Below are 17,027 nucleotides of genomic sequence, written 5' to 3'. Positions count from 1 at the left end.
CTCCCTGTGGATCTGTGAGGTCCCTATTGGCCTGTTGTTGGAGCGTACAACAGCTCAATCTTTCCATCCAAAATTGGGATTTTGGTTTGTAGTGAAACATATCAAATTATCAAGAATTTTTTTCCATATGAATCAGATATTTTAGTAAGTGCTCCCATCCTGATCCTGTCGTTTTCTTGGCTAAGAACCCATGGATCGGTAGGCACATGCATTTGGCTACTACCAGGTATACTATAGATTGAAGTAATGGGGCCATCCAGAGACCACAGATATGACTTAATATGTGTGAACAATTTAATATTGTTCTTGAAACTGTGCTTTTATGGACAGGAATCAATAGGTGTCATGTATAACTTGAAAATATATATTCAGTACTGTGCAATGACTAAGTGTACTTATGATACTCCAGTGTCTGGTTATAATGGAGAGTTTTGTGCTTGAATTTCTATGATATTAGTTTTCCCATTGGTCACTATTATACTTCATTCTTATCTAGTATTGCTCTATTGATTATTATTAATTATTATTATTATTATTATTATATAATTTAGCAAGATACCAAGTGAAAACTCAGCTGTTCTAGGGGAAGCTTGTCTGCTGTTAAAGATCTGATACCATGTCTCCCTCATCTTCCTCTTTGCTTCCTTTCTCTTCCTTTTATAGAGCCCTGTATCTTTTCCCCCTTCCTGACTTATGCCAGCTTGAAAATTCTCTTCCTCTCTTCAGTTGCCCTCTGCGTGTTTCAGTTACACCATCATATTTCTCTGTATCCCTTGTCAGGTGATAGATGTTACTCTGCACATTTCTTATGCCTTTTGTGTGCATTACAGCCATTTCTGCTTCTCACCTCATATTGTTTTTTGCTTTTATTACATATTTCATAACACTAATTTTTTTTTATTAAAGCCACAAAATGCCTGGTTAAAAAAAGTTTTTAATCCCAAAATTTTTGCCAAACAACTGAATCATACTGTATATCTAGAATCTGGAGCACTATCCTGAATAGAATTGCTTTGTTTGTAAATGAGGAATGGAAATTTTAGGTAGAAAGTTGAAGAAGTTGGATAGCTAAGGGGAAGAGACTGGGATACTGTGGTGGTAAAAGACAAAAGCAGTACAGGCAGGGTCCAAAGGAATAATGCATAAAGCCTTTAGTACCACCTACATTGCGCCACATAAGGCATAGCATGCAGTACTTTGTGAGGGGGTTTAAAGGGGGCAAAATTTGTTTCTAGTACCTAGCATGATAAGCTTTACTTAAGGACAACCACAATGTCAGTAAGAAGCAGCTGACTACAGTGGTTTTTTATGCTTTTCAGAAATTTAAGATATTTTAAGTGACAAAAGAAGGGTTGCTGTTAAATCAAGGGTAACATTGAAAGCTTGATTGTAAGGATTTTATGAAATCACTACTGGAGGGTTGCATCTTAGAAATATGAATGGCTAAGGAATATGCTATCAGTGGGCTTGAGTAGTCTAGTCAGGGTTGGAATGTTTGGATTATTAGAACAGAACATTGTAGATGTTGGTTGTTTTGATTAATGAACTTCAAGCCTAGGTAAGTGCTTTGTGAAACTGGCCAAAGTACGTATCTTGTGCTTCATCAAGCTTTGAATCAGTAAACATTTTGAGTTGATATTGGATTTTTAGCATCCCCTAACTTTAGCTTTTTGTATTCCTTATATTTGCAGTGGTGTAAGATTTCAGAATTATAATGGGACCTTTCTATCCTACTTAAGTTTGGTGTGCATTGTTGAACATAGAAAATCTCTCTCTCTCTCTCTCTCTCTCTCTCTCTCTCTCTCTCTCTCTCTCTCTCTCTCTCTCTCTCTCTCTCTCTCTCTCTCTCTCTCTCTCTCTCTCTCTCTCTCTCTCTCTCTCTCTCTCTCTCTCTCTCTCTCTCTCTCTCTCTCTCTCTCTCTCTCTCTCTCTCTCTCATCAGTAACCCAATAACCCTCTTCAAGTTACATCTTCTCCAATACAGCCTTTTGTCAGTTATTCATCTGCCCAACCACATAGTTTTGCTTCCCAGCTACCCTCTTAATTCTGAATTCCCCAGTAAGCATTCATTAACTCATATTTTGAGCTCATACCTGAGTGGGAAGCTATTATTTTGCTCAGGTTTACTACCTCAGAGAATCACTATATTTTTTTTTCTTGTCAAGTATCCCACTCACATTGTGTAATACTATGTTTAGTTGCTATAATTTACTGAATGGTGACTGCAAGAATTTTAATTTATGTTTAATGTTTTCAGATTTTCTATATTTGAGTGCCAACATGCTGATTTCAGCAATGCTCAGGATAAGATTATAGGGACCAGTGAGCAAACAGCAAAGGTAAGGCAGAATTTTTTATTTTGATTATGGTTCAGTTGATCATAAAGCAGTAATCCTTCAATTATCTGGATTAATAGAGCCAAGGCCCCATCAGATAATGGTGAAATCCAGATAAGGGCACATAAAAAAATCCAGGGGTGTTCAAGGGCAGCTACATCCCTTCCTCACCTAACCTTGTCAATACCACATAACTGTAAAGATTCAGTGTGCTTATAAACAACAACCATCATACTAAATTTAAGCTGCAAACTGTGTGCAAAAGGCAATTACCATATTTACCTTTTGCCCCCATATTTGTAACAAAATATACTGCATACCTACACTTTAAAAAAAAATATCTCTCTTCAGTTTACCATGGTTTTATGGCCATTTATGTATTTTTATACAACAATTTATCAGTTGTTACTATACACAAAATACAAAATGTATTTGTATGAACTACATCATTGACCTAGGCTAGGTGTTGCATTCAAAGTAACCATTTTCATAAATCAGATAGGCTAGTACAGCTGTATTTGAAGATAAAGGTAATGATAATGAAACTGATATTTTACTCACTGAATCCACTTATACTGTATTATTATCCTGTTATATCATCTTCATAATACTGTATGTATAAAAAACAGATCTTTCGCCATTTGCGTTACGTAATGTTTACGTTCTCAGGATCAACTGAATGAACCTACAAGTGAAAGAATAATTTTTTATTGTTCATATATGGAACAAACCTGGGTCTCTTAACTAATGGATAATTCTTCTAGCGCCAGCTGAAAGCTGGTAAAAATAACAGACAAGGAATTGGTGGCAATGAGTTAGGCCACCAGGCCTAGGTGGCAACCGTCAAATTCCTTTGTGCATTTATCGAAGGAAATGACGCCTCAGTTTCTTCTTTACCGTAACCCCCTCGTAGGAAGACATGCTTTCGCTTGTCTCTCCGAAGCCGGTGTTTTTGCCCAGTTTGTTGTGCTTGTGTTTGCTTGCACTGGTGATTCTGTGTTTTCATGTACTTTGTGCTTTTGTGTGATCCTGCATCCTCAAGAATCACCCCAGCCCCCAGTTTCTGCTATGCCTTCCAAGCATCAGAGGATGTGCTGTGGCATTGATGGTTATCTTGCTCTTGCTTTTTGGCATTGGCTGAGACTGATCCCCATTCTACGTGTAGCTGATGTACAGCTAATGATTGCAGTATCACTAATCCATGCCTTGAGTGCCGTTCTTGGCCTCCTGAGCACTGGAGGGTTTTTCCAAGAAGAGGTAGCATAGGAGGAAGTCGGACGCTCCATCTTGGAGGGGTTCCCTCCGATGGGTGTGTCGCATGCTCCTTCTTGTGCTGTCTCCTCTTTGCCATATCCTCCAGTTGCTTCATCTTCTTTGGAAGATGTCACCCCCTCCCACTCTTCTATAGCTTTGTGTATGAAAGTTTTGAGAGAGGGGTCAGGAGACTTCCGTAATAATGCTCCCTCTGCTCCTTTGTGGGGGTTACATCATCTTCCCTCTTACAAGCAGATGTGCCTCTATCTTGTTCTACCCTTTCAGATTCCGATGTGCAGAAGGACTTTTCTAGGCCTAATTCAGGGTTGCCAACCTTGGATGGCCTGGTGTCCCACTACTGTACTTGAATTCATGTGGGCCTTGGTCAGCTGCCTTGTCAATCTCCGTCTCAGTGGCTCCCCCTCACCTCCCATGCCCAGCACATCAGCTCTTTCGTCTTCCCAGCTGAGTGCTCCACTCTCGTCCCAGCATGTCGTCCTGCCTCCTCCTGCTCCGACCTCTGCCCCTCCTTCCAACTCATTGGTTCATGCAGTGGTTGATCAATTTTGCTATATTTATGGAAGTATTTTGCAAGTGAAACATCATAAGACCCTCAAAAGTGAGTCTATTTATAAGTTAAGACCAGGTTTGTTCCGCATATGAACAAATGACAAAATTATTAAATCAATTTGTGTTTTTCATAGCTAACAAACCTGCGGTCTTAACTTATACGGCCCACCTCTAGCCACCCCTCAATCAAGTTTCCTGGGATGGAAGAAACTGAGGCGTCATTTCCTTCGATACATCACAAAGGAACTTGACCGTTGTCACCTAGGCCTATCAGCCTACCTCATTGCCACCAGTTCCATATTTGTTATTTTTACCAGTTTCCAGGTGGCACTAGAAGAATTATCCATAAGTTAAGACCGCAGGTTTGTTAGCTATGGAAAATACAAATCGATTAATAAATTTGTTATTTGCCTAAAAGAAACGAATGTACCATTGCAATTGTTGTTGGTTTTGTACATAAATGTAAACCTGTTTATATATATATATATATATATATATATATATATATATATATATATATATATATATATATATATATATATATATATATATATATATATATATATTGTTACATGTGAGGGTCTTGGTTGATCATGTATTATTCAATTTACGTAATTTTACGGCCCTGCAAACCAAGATTACACGTAACCTGCCACTTGAAGCCAAAAGTTAACCTCAAAGACAGACGTTAATTAGCCAAAGGTCGCCAGTTAAGGGTTATTAACCTTAACAAAGAATATTTGAGATGAATTTGATTTTAAACGCAACGGTTCTTCCAAACATTCGACGCGAGGCATACAAAAGCATCGAGATTTAACCTGAGTTTGCTTACCCTAAATCCTAGGTATTTTACTGGAATAACGGGTTGAAGCTAACAATATAATAATTAGGCTTAATCTAGACTTCGTGAACACATATACCGTAAGTGGTGGCTGAAGGGGGAACAAAGGAAATTTGAAATACAGAAAACAAAGGATAAAAGAATGGGCGAAGTTTTGAACAAAAAGCGACTTTACCTTAGGACGAACGTTGTGCGCATCAACGACCGACGTGGAGTTCTTGCAATTGTTTCTTCACTTCACTAATAGAATAATAGACAAAGAAAGGGGGAAGAGGTCCAACTGGACGTGTTATCTCTCCGAAAGCTTGGTTCTCTCTGAAGTTCCCTGACCGGCCTGGGTCAAAACAGGCCTATCAGTCATGCCTTAGGCGTCTACGCTTTGTTAAAACATTCGCCACGAGAGACAGGTAAAAAGGAAAGAAGGACCTTAGGACCACCTATTTTTAAAGTTGAATATGGAAATTTTCCTATAGGGTGGAAGGCCTAACTTCCCTATCCCGTTCTCCAACGGACGTTAAGGTTTGAACTGAAGATGCTCCTATATAGACAACGTCTTTTCCCGGTCTCAGTCAGGCTGATATTTTTACAATCAAAAGTTACGAGGGCAAACAGCAGTAATATTTGTAAAAGCTCCCCCTTAAGAGGGCCTTCACTCCTTTTTCGGGCGTGAAGGTCTATACTAAGCAAGCTGTTCGCCTCTCGTAGGTTTACTCTCCTTCCCTGAGCAGATTAGTCCTGGTTAGCCTACCTAGCTGCAGAACTACCTAACCCTAGATAGGATATGAGCTATAATCACTACTTAACCTAATTCTAATAGTACTAGAAGGTGCTCATGGTTATTATAGGCTACCTCCTACAATCATGATGTGTTTTAGACCTAGCCTAGTGGTACATTCTATGATATTCCCTAGCCTAACCTATCCTAACCCGACCGTAGCACCAACATAAGAGTTAATATTCTAACTAAATTACAACATGGTTTATTTTTAATACAATTAAAATTTACTAGTTAATTCATGAGGGTTGCCTCATATGATAAATGGGTGCCTCACTGAGGTCTTAGGCCATGCGTGTCACGAGCATCGTGGCTCGTTTCACAATAGTTAAGATTACTGAAATTAGTTAGGCTACTTACATGATTACTGCGGCTCGGTGGTAAGTGGAAAGAACAAGGCTACTAAATTGATGTACTGTACTTTAAGGTGGCCTAGGCTAGGTACAAATAAAAGGAAGAGATCACACTGGCTACCTCCTCTGGGCAAGGGGCCAGGATCACTCTTAGATGTTAGGGCACTGTGCCGAGAGGGCACTAGTGCCAGGATGAGCGTATAGCTCGGCAACTACTGGGCTCTCTTCCGCCCCTTCTTCTTCTTCTTCGGTTTCCTCCAAGGCCTATCAGTAGCTGGCCTAGCAGGTGATGAGAGCACCGACTCGGGGACAGGCCAGAAGGGCTAGCGGGCGCGGTCAGGGGCAACTGCAAAGCTGCGGGAGGACTCCCTACTCCGGCTGCTGCGACAACCGGAGCGAGAGCGATCTCGACTTCTGCGTCCGAGGATGCCAGTTCCTGGTCTTCCAAGGAAGGGGTACCATTTCGATCCTCCAGGGGTTCATCCCCTGGAGTCAAATTTTGCAAAGAAGGTGGTTCGGGTGCTGGAGGCTCTCCAGTCGCAATGATCAGCTGCATGGGGAATCCTAAATCTCCCGGAGGGGGATTCGCCTCATGATTTAGACCCGGCATAGGGGCCTTTTCCACTGGTAGCTCAACGTCCGTGGGCGGACGGAGTCTGGCACTGCTCAGTGCTCGCAAGTGGCACTGGCAGCAGTTGAGGTCAGGCATGCCTGACAAGGGGTCCGGAGGTGCAATACCTCTCGGACGACTTGGGTTTGGCTGCGGCAGAGATTCCTGCCCCAGCAGGAGATCGTAGCCTCTCCCTGAGTTTTGTTCGGGCGCCCGCTGGGCGTTGCTTGCTTGGGCAGCCCTCCCAATTTGTGGAGTGGTCTGCCCGCTTGCACGTCCTGCAGCGGTACTGCTCCTCCTGAATCTCTCTTCGCGGAGGGGGAGGACCTCTTGGTGGGCCAGCCCTTCGCGATTGGAGAGGGCTAGGCCTGAAATAGGTTGGGTGGCGCCCCTTCCGCGGACCACTTTGGTGGGCGGAAGGTGGAGGTTTGTCATTTTTGGGAGTTACAACTGGGGCCTCCGTGGAGGAGGTAACGTGGCTGCGGCGTGGCGTTGGTGACGGGCTTCCGCAGAGAAGATCCCGACCCAACAAGAAGGCCACTCCGGGCCGAATTCCACCTACCACGCCGAGGCGGTGGGGTATCGTGCCCCAAGGTGTCATAACCTGGAGTTGGACAGTAGGAACGGTGATGGTGTGGCCCTCTATCCACTTCATTTCCCACCGCGTTTCTTCGTTAACCATGGCACCGGCTGGCACTTGGGCCCTAGTGATCAGGCCAATGTCTGCCGCAGTGTCTACTGTGACCGGAAGGGTCACTGGCAGGCTAGTGCTCTGAAGAGGGGCCACCGAGATGAACTGGGTTTCCAGTCTCTCGGGGTAAAGGATCCGGTGCGGACCAGCAGCAGAAAATGAAGTGCTGATTAGGTTGACAAATTTGGTGGTGGGGACATGATGTGGACAGACCGGAGATCCAGCATTGTAGTGGCTAGCAGCCCCACAGGATCTGCACGGGCCTTTTGGATGGGCTCGGTGGCCTGCAGTAACTGTTGGAGGAGAGGGCTGAGCGGATGAATCGGGAGCGGAGTTCTGGCTGGTAGGGTTAGGCTGCTTATTAGTGCCGAGTTTGTATCGGCACTCAGCTTCAGCGTGGCCCCCCTTCTTGCAATAGTTGCATATGGTCTTGCTAGACAGTCCATTCTTCGGGCGAGTGGAGTTCGAGAGGTAGGCCGGAGGGATGATTCGCTTCTGAGAGGTGCTATGCGACTGATTGAAAGTTTCCCACGAATCAGCCATGCGACAAGCTTCCATAAGTGTGGAGGGCTGTTTATCGTTAAGATATACTGCAAGGGGCCCTGGCACACATTGGAAAAGGTCTTCTAGCATGGTCCGATTGAAAAGGTCCTCAAACGTCGTGCAGGCCAAGGAGTCGAACCAGCGCGTGCATCGGACTGGGTTTTGTGACATGCCCATTCCGTCCAAGACCAGCCGACTTCCTTGGCAAGACCTCGGAACCGTTGTCTCCATTTTTCTGGGGTTATCTCAGTAGGCCTTTGTAATGACTCTCTACGAACTTCTGCCATGTTACCTCTCTGGCTCTTCTCCAGTGAGCGAAGCGCTGCCTTGGCTTTTCCCTCCATATGCTTGGCCAGTATTAAGGCTCTCTCCGTCTCCGTGGTGCTGTAGTTATCGAAAAGAGCCTCGATCTCCTCCAGCCATGCTTCTGGCTCGTCCTCAGTCCACTTGGGGACTAGGGAATTGATGCTCGAAATTGGGCGTTTGATGCAGCAGGTGTAGGACTGGAGGCTTGATGGCTAGCCAAAGCTTCGGCATTCTCCATTTTCGCTCTCTCAAGCTCGAGCTCCTTCTCCTTTAGGGCTAACTCAGTTTCCTTGCAGGCTAACTCATGCTGTCTCCTTCTTTCTTCTCTTTCCTCTTCATATTGCCTTTGCTCGGCTTCATACACCCTTCGTTCTTCTTCATACTTCCTCTGCTCGGCTTCATACTTCCTCTGCTCGAGTCTTTCTTCCTTCTCCCGCTTGGCCAAGTCGTCCACTTGCTCCTTAACCCAGGTAGTAAGTTCCGAGCCGTGAGACCTGCCGCCGTCCCCAGCCCCAGGAAGGTTTTATAATGCTCTGCTACCATGGTTCTGGTGGGGAAGGGCGTCTAACCGGGTCGACGGGCGATTTGGGCAGCGAGGAAGTGTCTCTTCAATGACGTGGCACCCTTTCAAAAGGTGGCACTGTAGTTTGGGTGTGCCGTGTACAGGTCACACTGGTGGCACTCAGTATCCCTAGGCACTGGTGCAGGTTAGGTTCCAGAAGAACCTTCTCTTCTGTGTTCCCTTTTGTTTTCTTCAGTGGCAACTATGGTGCCAATGTGTTCCTAGGGACCCTCTACTGGAGTCCAACTAGGCTATATGGGAGGAAAGGCACTCTACACCCCCTGCAGAGTGCAACAATCGAATGAGAGAGAAAGGGAAGGTAAAAGAGAGAGAGAGAGAGAGAGAGAGAGAGAGAGAGAGAGAGAGAGAGAGATAGAGAAGTAAGCTATTCCAGTGATGACAGTGCTGCAAATTATTGGCACTGTGGAATAAAGTGAATTTGGGTTTTTTTTTCTTAAAGATCCTCGTGAGTGGCTGGTCCCAGTACCGGCCCCAGTGCTAGCCCCTTCTTTTTTTCAGAGGGTGAAAACTACTGTTGGCTTCGGTCTGGATAGCAGGCCTCACTCGTGACCGACAGTTTATCACTGTATCGTAATTACTCTTAACTTGTCCTCATCTATTGTGGGACAGAGGTGTTTCTTTTATTTGGCTTATTGTATTCGAATTAATTAGCCTAGTGTCGGCCGTTCTTTCTTTGAAGAGGGTCACGTACACTTAGGTTAGGAATGCTTACTTGAATGACGAGAGAGAGAGAGAGAGAGAGATTGATTTTCAATCAGCGAATTTCTTGCTGCTTGAGAACATGTAAACAAAGATTTTATACATGCACAATGGCATGGATCTTAACAAAATGATATAGATGCGTCGTCTTGGCTTCCTTAGGGATTACTTTATTATCTTAATTTTCCGGAGCCGACGTCACAAAAGTTTATCGTAAAAATTTTAAATTTTCTTTATATGATTTTTATAGTAGGTATTCGTAGGAACTTGTTATGGTACTCCTAACTAAGGCCTATCTTTCCCTGCCTAAATTATCTTTTGGTTTTTTCCTAGCTAAGATATTAGGAGGTGGCTCGGGCAGATTCTGGTCACAATAACAAGGTCTTAAGATGGCGGAAAAGTCCCGTTAGGCCTAAATTTCAAAACAACCTCGCGGCGCGAAGGAAACCAAAATGGCCGTTCTCTCACAAACAGTTCGAACAATTTCAAAACAATCGCGCGAACGCGGCGGAGGAATCCAAGATGGCGGGTATTTCCTTTTAGCACCAAATTCAAAATAACGCACGAAACAAATGCAGGTATCCAGATTTTACTTTAAATATACCAATCATGCATAGCGTTTTACGTTACGGATGGAAAACTAAATTACCAAACAACTTTGTGTCTTTTGTTATCGTATTCCTCACCCGGAGATTAAACAAAAGAATGAAAAGAGAGATGCTGGCTTGCCTGCGTAAATTTACGTTGTTGAACGGTACCTTTATTGTAAAATTACTATTTCAGTTCGTTTGCTACTTCACTGACACGGTTTTGAATGATTCCCGCTATATGCAAACAATAACGATCGGAATTGCCGACGCGATTTCTACATTACTTTGTGTATATGAACTGGGCTCCGCGATTCGGCCTTTGAATTCGTTACTTGAACGACTTGACTCACGATCCGAACACGATAATGTCCTTGTCTTAGACGTTATAAATTATGACGCTCTGCTCTCGAGTCGCACACTTTTTACCTACAGCTAATTCTCACTACACTCGTTATTATAACTATTGTCTTTACTGCTTATTATTATGCCTCGTTCCTTGTTTGGAAGAATGAAATGGAGTTCGATATCTGACTTTTATTTTTTTTTTTTTTTTTTTTTTTTTTGGAATTAATGTAATTTAATTTCCTTTTCTCCAGATTCTTTCTCTAAAATGTACTTTAGATTCTACGCAAGGTCGCCAATGTTACGTGTGAGGGTCTTGGTTGATCATGTATTATTCAATTTACGTAATTTTTACGGCCCTGCAAACCAAGATTACACGTAACCTGCCACTTGAAGCCAAAAGTTAACCTCAAAGACAGACGTTAATTAGCCAAAGGTCGCCAGTTAAGGGTTATTAACCTTAACAAAGAATATTTGAGATGAATTTGATTTTAAACGCAACGGTTCTTCCAAACATTCGACGCTTGAGGCATACAAAAGCATCGAGATTTAACCTGAGTTTGCTTACCTAAATCCTAGGTATTTTACTGGAATAACGGGTTGAAGCTAACAATATAATAATTAGGCTTAATCTAGACTTCGTGAACACATATACCGTAAGTGGTGGCTGAAGGGGGAACAAAGGAAATTTGAAATACAGAAAACAAAGGATAAAAGAATGGGCGAAGTTTTGAACAAAAAGCGACTTTACCTTAGGACGAACGTTGTGCGCATCAACGACCGACGTAGAGTTCTTGCAATTGTTTCTTCACTTCACTAATAGAATAATAGACAAAGAAAGGGGGAAGAGGTCCAACTGGACGTGTTATCTCTCCGAAAGCTTGGTTCTCTCTGAAGTTCCCTGACCGGCCTGGGTCAAAACAGGCCTATCAGTCATGCCTTAGGAGTCTACGCTTTGTTAAAACATTCGCCACGAGAGACAGGTAAAAAGGAAAGAAGGACCTTAGGACCACCTATTTTTAAAGTTGAATATGGAAATTTTCCTATAGGGTGGAAGGCCTAACTTCCCTATCCCGTTCTCCAACGGACGTTAAGGTTTGAACTGAAGATGCTCCTATATAGACAACGTCTTTTCCCGGTCTCAGTCAGGCTGATATTTTTACAATCAAAAGTTACGAGGGCTAACAGCAGTAATATTTGTAAAAAATATATATATATATATATATATATATATATATATATATATATAATTTTATATAATATATATATATATATATATATATATATATATATATATATATATATATATATATATATAATTTTCTATATAATATATATATATATATATATATATATATATATATATATATATATATATATATATATATATATATATATATATATATATATATATATATATATATTTTTTTCTATATAATATATATATATATATATAATGTTAATAAAAATCCCTCAAAACCGCAGAACAGCTGTTTTTCGATTCATGTACCTCATACTTGATGTTATGTCAGTTCTATGGTAAGTGATTGTTAATTATTAGAGATGCTTATGAACATGAAATACGTTTAGTAAGTTAAGATTATTTTAATTTTTTACTTTCATTAATTTAAGAGGAAGATGGGATTAACAAGCAAAAGAGGTTAACCTAATGTCATCTGGGCTATTGAAAATGCAACTCACATGATACACGAGATATGTATACAATGAAATCCTGTTAAGGGGAGAAAATTTGGGGGGTTGCATGATAATAGAGATCAAATGGTACACAAGTATATACATTATATTTTATTTGTTTTACTCATTTTGCCTTATCATGAAAATTGTTTTTGTGCAAAACACGCTGTGTTAACATCTTAAAGTAATATGGCATTTCTCAGTGACTACAGATGTTGTTCTCTCTCTCTCTCTCTCTCTCTCTCTCTCTCTCTCTCTACTCTATGCCTTGTATCTCTTTGATTTTTTTCTTTGTAACTACAGTATTGTACATATCCTTTAATGGAATGTGGAAAAAACAATAATAAAAACATGAACCAAAACAAGCTTTAACAAGTTCACCAATGCCAGCAAATAAGTGTGTGCATATGCGCTCTCTCTCTCTCTCTCTCTCTCTCTCTCTCTCTCTCTCTCTCTCTCTCTCTCTCTCTCTCTCTCTCTCTCTCTCTCTCTCTCTCTCTCTCTCTCTATACTCTATGCCTTGTATCTCTTTGATTTTTTTCTTTGTAACTACAGTATTGTACATATCCTTTAATGGAATGTGGAAAAAACAATAATAAAAACATGAACCAAAACAAGCTTTAACAAGTTCACCAATGCCAGCAAATAAGTGTGTGCATATGCTCTCTCTCTCTCTCTCTCTCTCTCTCTCTCTCTCTCTCTCTCTCTCTCTCTCTCTCTCTCTCTCTCTCTCTCTCTCTCTCTCTCTCTCTCTCTCTCTCTCTCTCTCTCTCTCTCTCTCTCTCTCTCTCTCTCTCTCTCTCTCTCTCTCTCTCTCTCTCTCTCTCTCTCTCTCTCTCTCTCTCTCCAATTTTTAGTCGTGCTAGATATGTTTTATTACAAGTTACAGTACAGTAGTGTACATATCCTGTAATAAAATGTGGAAAAATCTTACATGTAAAAACATGAAACAAAACAAGCTCTAGCAAGTTCACCAATGTCAGCAAGTGAAAGTGTGCTTATGTACGTACCGTACACACATGGTTGTGTTTATTATTTGAGCTGTAAAAATAAAAAATGAGAATACAGTAAAAATATAAATGATAATGGAATAAAATATAAATAAAAAGAGAAGGATTGTGTGTGTTACAGGCTTCAATGTAAGTGCTCTAAAACAGGAAACAAAACAAGCTTTAGCAAGTCAGACATCTACCCAGCCCTCTTCACCCATCCAACACTGCATATCTGCCCCCTCCCAGCCAGGGAAACTGCTCCCCAGTTCCATCCAACCTTCCAAAACAACCCCTTCTCTGGGTGAGTTCCTTTATAAAGTCTTACTGCTCCTCTCCCATGGCACCCAGCCATCTGACTTCCTCCTCCCTGGAAAGTTCTCCCAGCATGGAGGCCCTGACATGCAAACCCTTCAGTTATCCGTGAAGCCAAGTTAGTCAGCGACCACTCCCAGAAAGATGGTCAAAAAGACCTCTGGAAGCCATTGGCGCTTCCAGAAATAAGTTAATTCATCATATATTAATATTTTATTTCTTTCCTTTTAGTTTGTTTTCTTTCAAGAAGACAGAAACTCTTTCTGAATCGTGCACATTATTTATTTTCAGTTTAAAGTACAATAAAGACACATGGAAATGTAAAACATAGGCTTAAACACAGTGAAACAACCACCAATTCCACATAACTTCTTATTAAAAACTGAGACTAAACCACAACATTTGTATCATACATCAAGGCCTGAAAGTTAAGTACTACGGGGTGTAGGTGTTTGGCCAGTAAAATAAATCACAGACACTTAGTTGACTTGCTTAAAAACAACGTTCTCATAATTTATAAATAAGAATATATGCATGTATACATATATATGTTGTGTGCCAACAGATAGTTACGATTAACATTTCAGTATCATCTGAGGGTGAGTTAGATCGCCCTTACTTTTCAACTTAAGTACTGTGCTGTGTAATTAGGTTCATGTTTGACAGCATCACTGCATGCTTCTTAACACAAAAAATCTCATTAGCAAAGCAGTTTTCCTCTTAATTGGACATTTATTACGAGAACAAAGATTTAGCTAGTTCATGTCAAATTATTAAACACCATAAGAAATGTAATAGTTGCTTTGCTTCCTTGAAATTCATGAATTGTACGATTGAGACAAAACTGCAGAGATTTTGCTACAGATTCACTTGAGCTGAGCTGCTGGTTTTACAATGATTTTTTTTCTTAATCCTTACAACATGCTCAAGTATCAGTCATTTGCCTAAATATAAATAATAGTTGGTTTTCACACCTCTCACAACAGTTCTGATTGCGACTGACTCACAAATACATTAGTCAGAAATATCAAAATGATGGTCAATGGCAGCTTCACTTAATCCAGGTCAGGCATCTCCACAAATCTATTTACTTTGTCTCTCAGCCTCCCAACCCCTAAAACCCTTTCTCAGTTTTGTTTATCAGGGTAAGCAGTGCTACCAACATTTTCCTGAGGCCACGCAGCATTGCTAACCATCAGAGAGCAGTATATTTATAATTTTTTCAAATTCATATAATTTATCTTTGGGACCTTGGTCCCTGGTCCCTGGTCCCTGGTCTGGGTGTGTCAGATAATGTTGAGTTCCGGGTAGTGGCGATGGGATAATTGAGGGGTTACTGTGATATTTTTATATTTAGAGATTTGTACATTTTAACCCTCTACAGCCAGTCATTATGTATAATTAACTAATGTATTTTCATTAGCTTTTCATGTTTTCATTAATGTTTAGTAAATTATAAGTTTAATTAGGTATTATGTGCTGATGTCCCTGTTGTAGTTAATTTTCATTCCACCGCTACTCGGCACAACAGATGGCTTATTTGATGGTCTAAAAGGTGCATCTGTTTATTAAGATACAGCCCTGTTTTAGAAGTTGAAAAAAAAGGTAAAAAAAACAATTATTGAAAATGAGGAACTGCTTTCTGGGGAACAGCATCCTATGCAATTTATGATAAAGGTCTTTTCAACTCTCTCATGTCTATAATATAATCCCTATCCTCAAGCTAAATATACTTTACCATAACCTACCAAAACCTACCATAAGATGAAGCACCCCAAAGGTGATGAAGCATATTGGTTCATTTGCGTGCATTGTTGGCTCTTTGCACAAGGATTGTATTTACAGACTTTAAGCCTTGTAATTAAAGTATGGTTAGGTAATAATAAATAGCATACTGCAAATTAAATTCTTCAGTATGAACACTGATAGATAAGAAACAAGTTATAAATGGATACAAATACTGCATCAGTAAATAGTGTGTGTGTGCAAAAGGTGATTGGAAATTAAACTTATGTCTTCTGATTTTGACTTGAGCTCAATATTACTACATTTCAAACCTTAGTGGAAATTTACTATTTAAATACTGGAAACTTATTTTATTTTGTGTAAGGTGTATGGAAATGAAAATAAAATGGTACAAATCATTTGTACACTAAAATAGTAGGGGACAACAAAATTAATTATGAATAGAACCTCTGAATGCTAAATTATGTGTTTTGTACCTTTTATGTAAGCCTGTAACACTTTAATGCAATACCTAATAATGCACAGAGAAAAAGAACAAATTCTCAGTACTGTATATGACCACACTGGCTTTACTCTTGCTTCAGCATGGTGTTCATTGCTAATAGATATGCATTATAAGTGTACAGCATAACTTGTAGTTGGATTGAAGATTTTTTACCTCTGTGATTAAAGTAAAGTGGTGTAAAATGAGAAGCATTTTTAAGTGGAGTGGGTATAATACAAAACAGTTTCATTGTCTCGCTTGTTCAGGAGGAAGAAGGTAGCCTTTGCCTAAAACCTTTGAAGTCTTCAAGAATTCAATCTACAGCCATAAAATTAACCACTGTTTTATATTGTTTGTAACTCTGCTAGAAAATTTTCTATTGTATAAATTGTATTGTATAACTATATTAGTAATATTATTAATAAAACAAACTGACAATTTGTGTTAAGGTGAACTGCAGTTTATTACACTACATCGTAACCCTGCAGATATTTTATTTGGGATGAATCTTACATACTGTTAAAGATAGCTTACTGTATATCTCCACGCCGATACGCGAGTTGGCATTCAAACAAAAGATAGAATGGCTGCCCGGATGACTTTCTAGTACACCTGTTCTCCACCAGGTGTGTTTCGAATGTTTTAGCTTTTGTCAGAATTCCTCTTGCTGCCATTGTGTATAGGCGCTTGTTGGTATTTCATGGCTGTTTGCTGCTCTCACAGTACTGTACATTTATTTTTCCTCGGGTGCCTCCACTGGAATCAAGGTTAGGAACATCAGGTTCTATAAGAATGATTACTGTATTAGCAGGATGTTGATTTTTTAGGAGGATGCACATTGTTTGTGCTGGCTACAGAGGTATACAGGCAGTCCCCGGTTATCAGCAGCCTCATTTATCACCGCTCCAGTTTTATGGCGCTTGTCTAATGACAACAGTAGCTGGATTTTCGGCACCGATATGTGACGATCCCCCAGTTATCGGCGCAGATAACCAGGGATCGGCACTATTATCGCTGATTTTCAGTTATCGTCATGCTGTCGGGAATGGAACACCTGCCAATAACTGGGGACTGCTTGTAAAGTGTGATCTTAAGGATAGATTTGAGGAAGTAGGGATTTTCGAAGGACTTTCTCCTTAAGTTCGTTAGTATAGTGTAGGAAGAGATGGGAAGCAGATAGTTTGTGGAAGCAGTTAAGTAGGTCATGTTATCAACCTGTCATTTCTCCCCATTCTCCAGGTCCTTCATCTGTAGTTATCCATACTCAGTCTAGGCTTTTCCTTTGCTAATACTTTAGTCAGTACT

General features: G+C 40.6%; 1 protein-coding gene across 4 annotated transcripts in view; it reads left to right on the top strand.

The window, feature by feature from the left end:
• mahj (LisH and WD40 domain-containing protein mahjong) overlaps positions 1-17,027 on the top strand; it is a 205,111-nt gene that overhangs the window by 172,997 nt on the left and 15,087 nt on the right. For all 4 annotated transcript variants that reach the window (XM_067082944.1, XM_067082943.1, XM_067082941.1 and 1 more), the window contains one exon: positions 2,258-2,339. In XM_067082944.1, the coding sequence (XP_066939045.1) occupies positions 2,258-2,339 (82 nt within the window). The remainder of the gene's footprint in view (positions 1-2,257; positions 2,340-17,027) is intronic.

This window comes from Macrobrachium rosenbergii, chromosome 40, assembly GCF_040412425.1.
Source record: "Macrobrachium rosenbergii isolate ZJJX-2024 chromosome 40, ASM4041242v1, whole genome shotgun sequence".
Lineage (NCBI taxonomy): Eukaryota > Metazoa > Arthropoda > Malacostraca > Decapoda > Palaemonidae > Macrobrachium > Macrobrachium rosenbergii.
This window is presented reverse-complemented; position numbering and strand designations above follow the sequence as displayed.